We start from the raw sequence: 7714 nt of genomic DNA, 5'->3' as shown, positions 1-7714 counted from the left end.
CAGAGCAGAGCTCAGTCCCTGCCCCTCCTCTGCCCCTGCCCAGGCAGTTGGAACTGCAGTGAGGTCTCCCCTCAGTCTCCTCTGCTCCAGCTGAACACACCAAGTGCCCTCAGCCCCTTGAGGCCCTTCCCCCTCCTCGTTGCCTCCTTCGGACACTCTCTAATGGCTCAATAATATATAATTGGATGATATTTTACCCTGCTCTGTGTTTGTACCCCAAGGAATCACTCACTCCAATCCCCCTGTGCCAGTGACCAAACCCCAGACCCACTCTGCTGAGGGAGCCCTGGCTGTTGTTCCTTTCCAAACCCTTTATATTGGCCAAGATTCATTTTTCTGGCAGAATTCGCTGTTCCTGCTCACAGGTTTCAGCAGACAGAGGAAAAGCCAAGGGATTTCCCTCCTGTGGCTGCATTTGGCTGCAAAGAGGGGCAGGAGCATCCCGGGCCAGGTCCCTTCGGGAGCATCCCTTGGCCGAGGGCCCTGGGGCAGCTCCGGCCTGTGTTTAGTGGGAATAAAGACCCTTCCTTACTGAGCACGTTGTTGTTGTAGTTGTGCTTGGTCAGGGCCGTCAGCATCTCGTTCTGCAGCTTCACGGGCAGGATCTGCTCCTCATCCCCCACCTGGAAGGACAGGGAGCCATGGAGCACCCGGCACTCCTGGGATCTGGGTGGCTGGCAGTTGGCACAGCCCATCCGGTGGGGCTTTAGAAGCTCATTAGGTAATTAATTCATTAATTAATTGTCATTGCAAGGTGCTGTGGGGATGCTGGGGCTGGGATGGACCCTCCTGCTCCAGCTCACAACCAGCAGTGCCTGGAGATGTCCCCTCATGGGACATTCCCTAGGGGGGACACTGAGGGGGCTCTGCCCCCAAAATCACAGAACCACGGAATCCCAGGAGGGTTTGGGTGGGAAGGGACCCTAAATCCAATCCAGTCCCACCCCTACCCTGGGCAGGGACACCTCCCACCATCCCAGGTGGCTCCAGCCTGGCCCTGGACACTCCCAGGGATGGGGCAGCCACGGCTTCTCTGGGAATTCCATCCCAGCCCCTCCCCACCCTCCCAGGGGAGAATTCCCTCCCCCTATCCCATCTATCCCTGCCCTCTGGCAGTGAGAAGCCATGTAAAAAGGTGAGAGCCGCCAGGTATCCAACACCCAGGGGGAAAAGGCCCTTCCCAGGCCCCCTCCAGCCCTCCCGGGGGGACCTACCGCCCGGATGATCTTCCCTTGGCACAGATCCACCATCAGGGCCTGCAAGAGAGCAGGGGGGAAGCAGGTTCAGCCCTCCCAGGGCATCCAGCGTCCTCCCCCTGCTTTGGGATGAGCCTGGTGTGTGTGCAGGGTGGGTGGCAGGAGAAGAATCAGCCCCTCTGTGCCCAAGGGCCCCGGGCAGGGGGTCGGGGGCAGCCCTCCCAGGGCATCCAGCGTCCTCCCCCTGCTTTGGGATGAGCCTGGTGTGTGTGCAGGGTGGGTGGCAGGAGAAGAATCAGCCCCTCTGTGCCCAAGGGCCCCGGGCAGGGGGTCGGGGGCAGCCCCCCAGGGCCGGGGTTTGGTGCAGCTTTGGTGCCTCATCCCCTTCTCTGCTTCCTCCAGCTCAGGGTGATCCCAGGGCAGCTCCCTGAGCCCCGGGGCTGCTGCTCGGTGGGGGGGAGAAGGGGGTCGCCCCTGGCACCGACAGGAGGGGACAAGGAGGATACCTCCATTTCCCAAGTCCCATTTCCCCATTTCCAGCCTCCCTGGCTGGGAAAAGGGCACAGCCGGAGCCTCCAGCCCCGGGGCCAACCCAGCCCAGGGTCACGGACTGTCCCCTCCCGGGGGTGGGGTACCTCCTCCATGGGCTGCTCCAGGACCCGCTCCAGGTGCCGCAGCTGGATGCCCACCATGAAGGGCGTGGGGCAGCAGACGGTGTCCAGGAGGCACTCGGGGACCACGGGGATGTAGGTGTGTGCCCAGGTGAAGGGGTACAGCAGAGCAGCCACGGCGTGGATACACTGGGACAGGACACTGGGGACAGGGAGCCACAGGGGGGGATCACAGGATCGCAGGGACACAGAATATTTCGGGTTGGAGGAGCCCCACAAGGATGAGCAGGTCCTACTCCGGATCCAGGGATCAAACCCACCCCCTGGGCATGGCTGGCACCAGGCTCTGACCAGCTGGGTTAACCCAGGGAGGAAAAGGGATGTCACTGCTCGGGAAGAACGTCCCACCCTGAGCTCCTTCCAGGGGTTTTGGGGGGTTTTTTTAATCCCAAAATGCTCCAGGCTCACCTGAGCTCCTCTGCCAAGAAGATGAGCCTCCGCTCCAGCACGGCCGAGGCGAAGATGTGCAGGATGAGGTCGGGGCTGAGCCGCTGGAGCAGAGCCTGGAATTCCACGTGCTCCAGGCGGGCGTCCACGGGCCGGGTGAGCTCGATGAGCTGCCAGGGGAGAGCCACAAAGCCCAGCTTAGGGGGGTGACATCCCCCTGCACTGCCCTGGCCCCCCAGGAGGTGATCTGGGAGCAGTTGATGCCCCGGGTTTGCAGCTTCTGCACCGTGTCCCTGTGAGAGGGACAAATCCCAGCTCATCCCACCGGGACGGTTGGGCTGTGCTGGGGGTGCAGGGGAGGCCACCTGGATGTGCTCGGTGGGGTTGTTTATTTGGGATTTTTAACCCAAATGCCTGGTAGGACACAGGCCCCATCTCAGTGCCCCTCAGCTCATCTGGGAGCAGCAGCTTCTCGGGAAGGGGGGAGGGCTGAGGGCGTGACTTTTGCTGCCAAAACCACACCACCTTCCTCTACACCCTCTCTGGGCTGGGAATTCCCAGCCAGGATGGCCCAGAAGGGAGGGATCTGATGGATCCTTGCAGCTGCTCTGCGCCCTCAGCTGCCCCTGCCCCTGCCAAGGGTCTCCCACACCCGCTGGTCCCGTTGGAGGCAGGAGATGGGGGGCACTGGAGGGTTAACAGGACCCTCTCCTCACCCTTGGGGGGGAAATCCCCCTTCTCCAACCTCATGGAGCATCTTCCCAGCTGGTGCCAGAGCTCCAGCCAGTTCTGCACGGCCCCTTCCCAGCACAGCCCCTGCACCAGCTCCGGCTCCAGCCCAGGCAGCTCCCAGAGTTTATCTTCCCCCTTTTCCCTGTTGTCTCCCCGATCTCCTGGCCTTGCTCCAGCCCCTTCCTGGAGCCCCAGATGCAGCTCTTTCGAAGAACATCCTCATTCCTCCTCCCTGCTCCCCCTGTGGCTCTCGGGGCAGCCTGGCCCCAGGCCAGGGCGTTGAGAAACCCTTTCACAAGAGCCTTCCTGGATGAAGAAATTCATGGCTTGGCTTTCCAGCTGCTCCAACTGCCTTCCCCCGGCCCCTCCCTGGCAGGACATAGCCTCGGGATGCCCAGCACTGAGACCTTTCCCATTTTTCCAGCCCAGCTTTGCCACAGGAGAAAGGAAAAGCAAATTAAAGGTTGTGCCCGCGCCAGCCTGGGCTGGGCGGGGGTGGGGTGATCCTGGATCGGGTCTCTCCACAGGGAAAGGCTGGGAATGCTGCTTTATCCCTGCCTGTAGGGATAAAGCAGGGCAGGGATCAGGGCTGGGAGCTGGGCACAGACCTCTGGAGGGGAGTGGAATTGTGGAATCATGGAATTATTAAGGTTGGAAAAGCCCTCTGAGAGCATCGAGCCCAGCTGCCCCAGTTCACATCGACCACGTCCCCAAGTGCCACATCCCCGGCCTGGATGAGCAATTCCAGGGATGGGGACTCCTGACAGCTGTGCCAGGGCCTGGCCACCCTGTCAGGGAGGAGACTTGGCACCTCTGGGCCCCCCAGGAGCCCCCAGCACGGCCTCTCCCTCAGGGCTGGGCCAGTCCTGGGGTATGATCGGGGAGTTTTGGGGTGGCAGCTCCAGCTCTGGGCTGGGGGGGCTGGATGGGCTCCATCCTCATCCTTGTGGGATCAGGAGGGAGGTGACACCCACATTCCCATGGGATGAGGCCTCCAGGAGCTCAACACCCCCCCCCGTTCCCTGGCATGTCCCGGGCTCCCCATGCCCATGAGGGGCCTCGACCCCACCTCAGTGCCCGACTCGGGGATGAAGCTCCTGATGGTGACGGATTTCCCGGGAGCCGGGAAGGGCGATTCCCGCAGGCCCTGCATTGAAGGGGTAGAATCACGGCCATGGAGAATCTGCGCCGCTCTCCACCTCGTCCAGGATCTGCAGGAGGGAGGGAGCTGGAATCACTGCAGGACACGGACCGCGGGCTGGGGCCACCCACGGACACACGGGGCCATCCGACGGACAGATGGGGCCACCACGGGGACAAAGGGGGCCAACAGTGGGACAAAGGGGGTCAACACTGGGCCACCACTGGGACAAAGGGGGCCATCACCAGCTCAAATGGGGTCATCACTGGGACGAATCAGATGGGGCCACCACTGGGACAAACGGGCCACCTCCACCCAGAGCCAGCACACCCCTACCTTGGAGAAGAGCCCGAAGCAGCCCAGGCAGCTGATGATGCAGAAGACCTCTGGGAGCCGGACCCCCCGGCCAGAGGGCTGGAAGAGGATGGGAAAAGGGTCTGAGCACCTCCCACCCCACTGCACCAGCCCCACCCTCTGCACACAGACCCCACTCCCCTCCCCTGAATTCCCAGTCGCTCCCTGGGGCATTTTGGGAGCTGGGCCCAAATCCAGGGATGCAGCTGCTGCTGGAGAAGCTGGGGGTGCCTGACCAGGGTGATTTGGGGGCCAGAGCTGAGTGTTATTGTGGTGCAAAGTCCTCGAGCACATTCCCAAACCCTCCTCCCAGCTGGACACATGTTCTCCAAGACATCCTGTCCCACCATCCTTGGGGCTAATCCTGCCTCCTGCTGCAGCAGGGACCACCACGACAAGTTCCCTGGGTTTTATTTCCCTTTCCTTCTGGTCTATCCTGGGTCCATTTGCTCCCTGCACTTTCCCCCTCCAGACATCCCGTTCCCACAGCCCGAGCTTGGCCCTGGATGATGAACTGGGAAGGTTCACCAGGGATGGAGGGATGGGGGATCCAGGAAGGCCCCAAAACATGGCACAGGGATGTCCCTGTGGATTTATGTCCCCGTGGATTTATGTCCCTGTGGATTTATGTCCCTGTCCAAACCAGCAGCCAAGGAAAACCAGCCCAGCTCCCACTAACCCCGAGCTGCTCCAACCCGGGTTCACACTCAGCCTCTGCTCAGAGGCACCTTTGGGGGATGGGGCTGAGGGCTCCCAGCTCCTTGGCTCCTGGATGGACACCCTCCCCACACCCCACCCTGATCCCAGGTGGGATTTGCAGCCACGCTGACCCACTGGAGCCAAGGGAAAGGAGCAGGGCAGCTGTGGAGATCCGCGGGGAATCATGGAATGGTTACGGCTGGAAAAGCCCTCCGAGATCCCCAACCCCAGACATCAGCCCAGCACCACCATGTCCGTCCCTAAACCTTGTCCCCAGGTGCCACATTCACATATTTTGGGAGCACTCATGTTTTCCTCCATCCAGCATCTGACCAAGCCCTCAGGAGAGCTCAGTTGTTGTCACCAGCTCTGCCCAGCAGCTCGCCGAGCACGTCCCCGGGCTGGGCAGGGCACAGGGGGGTGGCACAGGGGGCTGTGTCCCCCCAGGGCTGACCCTGGGCTGGGTGTGGCACAGGGGGGTGGCACAGGGGGCTGTGTCCCCCCAGGGCTGGCCCTGGGCTGGGTGTGGGGGGTCCTCACCAGCAGCCTCCGGCAGTACCCGATCTTCCTGCTGCCGTCCACGTTGGTCAGCACGAACGAGAAGGTTTCACTGCAGGGAGAGAAAACACGAGGCTGGATGATTGATGGATCTGGGATGGGATGGGAGGGGATGGATGGATGGGATGGATGGAATGGGATGGGCTGGGAATGGATGGAACTGGGATGGATGTGGATGGATGGATGGGATGGGCTAGGAGTGGACCGGGATGGACTGGGATGACTGGGACTCGGAGGGGATGGATGGGATGGGATGGGATGGGACGGGGAATGTGGATGGGATGGAGAAGGGGATGGGAATGTGGATGCACTGGATGGGATGGATGGATGAGGGATGGGATGGGATGGATGGGATGGATGGGATGGGAATGGGATGGATGGTGATGGGATGGATGGATGGATGGGATGGGAGGATGGGCTGGCTGCGCTGCGGATGGGAAATGACTGGGGATGGGATGGACTGGGCATGCGACTGGGAATTGGTCATGGACTGGGATGGGATGGGATATGGACGAGGTGATGGTGATGTGATGGGATGGGATGGGGTATGGGATGGGATGGGATGGGATGGATGGGATGGGACTGGGAGGGGATGGGAATGGGAGGGGATGGATTAGGGATGGAGGGATTGGATGGGATGGCTGGGGACTGGGATGGGATGGGAATGGATGGGTTGATGGGATGGGATGGAGGGGATGGGATTAAAGGCTGAGACAGGCTGGCTGGCTGGCTGTGCTGGGCTGGGTCTGGGACTGGCGATGGGATAGGCTGGCACAGGATGGTCCTATCTAGCCCTTCAGGAGCACAGTAAGGAGTGGGGGAGCCCAGCCCAGCCAGCCCAGCCCCAGAGGCAACACTCGGGAACTCGGTGACGGGGGCCCAGTTGTTGCCGTCGGGGAAGCAGAAGAGGGGGATGGCTGTGAGCAGACGTTCCTCCTCCTCCCTCTGGCCCTTCAGCAGGTTCTCACGCTGGGGGTGAAGGGGTGAGAGGTGGGTCAGGGTGGTGGGGGGTGCCCATCATGCCCAGGGATGGGTCCTGAGTGACCCCCGGCTGGGCCCGATGCACGTCCCTGGACAATCCCCAAACCCCAATTTCCCCCTCCCTCACCCCATGGATAGTGAGGCAAAGCTGAGGCTCCCCCTGCAAAGGGGGAGTCTCCTCCTGTGCCACTTCTCCAAGGTGTGATTCCACCACTGTGCTCCCCCATTTTGGGCAGGGGGTCTGGGACCCCCCGGGAGGTTCCTGCTGGGCTCTGTGGCCCCGGGTGGGGACATGGGAGGGACAGAAAGTCCCAGCAAAGCCCTCACCTCTGGGGCACAGGGTGTTTTTCTCTTTTCTTCCCCCTCCCCTGGATTTAATGATGGGGAGGGAACAACATCCCCTTTTTTCCCCTCTAAATTTGGAAGGTTGGATCTGATCAGAAACAAGGCACCGAATACCTTTGGGAATTGGTAGGAGATTTTGGGTTCGTAGCGTCCCTCTGAGACCTTCTTGAGCGACACCACCACCAGGTACTCGAAGAAGAACTGCCCAGAGCAGAGGATGGAGCTCCTGTCCCCCACCTTCCCCTGGGGCATCCGGGGGGGTTTGTTTTCTGCAGCAGAGGCCTCATCCTTTCCTTCTGTACTCAAAAAAAAAAATAAAAACAAACCAAAAAACTCAGATCAGAGGGAAATGAGGAGTGTGAGGTGTCCTGAGGGCGGAGTCACACACGGCCTGGCCAGAGGGGCTGGAGGGAGCCGGGACCTGGTGCCCCAGGACTGAGTAGCTGGGAGAGAAATGGCTTTCCTGAGTCTTTTCGGGAAAATCCAAGTGCCCTCAGCCCCCCCCCAGCCCTCCTGTGCCCCAGCCCAGGGTGGGAGGGCACAGGGCTCTGGGGACATGTCTGCAGGGAGCTGTGGGAACGTGTCTGGAGCAGCTCATTGTGTCCCCTCGGGGGAAATGAAGAGCAAACAAACAGCCCAGGTCTTGTCCC

The 7714-nt window shown here is 61.4% G+C and overlaps 1 protein-coding gene across 1 annotated transcript in view; it reads right to left on the bottom strand.

Moving 5' to 3' along the window:
• Nucleotides 1-7358, bottom strand: part of DENND2D (DENN domain containing 2D) — a gene marked incomplete at its 5' end in the record, with an annotated part of 9474 nt that extends 2116 nt beyond the window's left edge. The window contains 10 exon segments of the mRNA XM_029965872.1: nucleotides 533-623; nucleotides 1215-1256; nucleotides 1832-2009; nucleotides 2276-2424; nucleotides 4056-4139; nucleotides 4141-4197; nucleotides 4464-4541; nucleotides 5721-5792; nucleotides 6597-6707; nucleotides 7179-7358. Of these exon segments, the coding sequence (XP_029821732.1) occupies nucleotides 533-623; nucleotides 1215-1256; nucleotides 1832-2009; nucleotides 2276-2424; nucleotides 4056-4139; nucleotides 4141-4197; nucleotides 4464-4541; nucleotides 5721-5792; nucleotides 6597-6707; nucleotides 7179-7358 (1042 nt within the window).
• Nucleotides 7359-7714: the final 356 nt, after the last annotated feature.

The sequence above is a fragment of the Manacus vitellinus genome, unplaced genomic scaffold (assembly GCF_001715985.3).
Source record: "Manacus vitellinus isolate BGI_N305 unplaced genomic scaffold, ASM171598v3 scaffold_121_pilon, whole genome shotgun sequence".
Classification (NCBI taxonomy): domain Eukaryota; kingdom Metazoa; phylum Chordata; class Aves; order Passeriformes; family Pipridae; genus Manacus; species Manacus vitellinus.
This window is presented reverse-complemented; position numbering and strand designations above follow the sequence as displayed.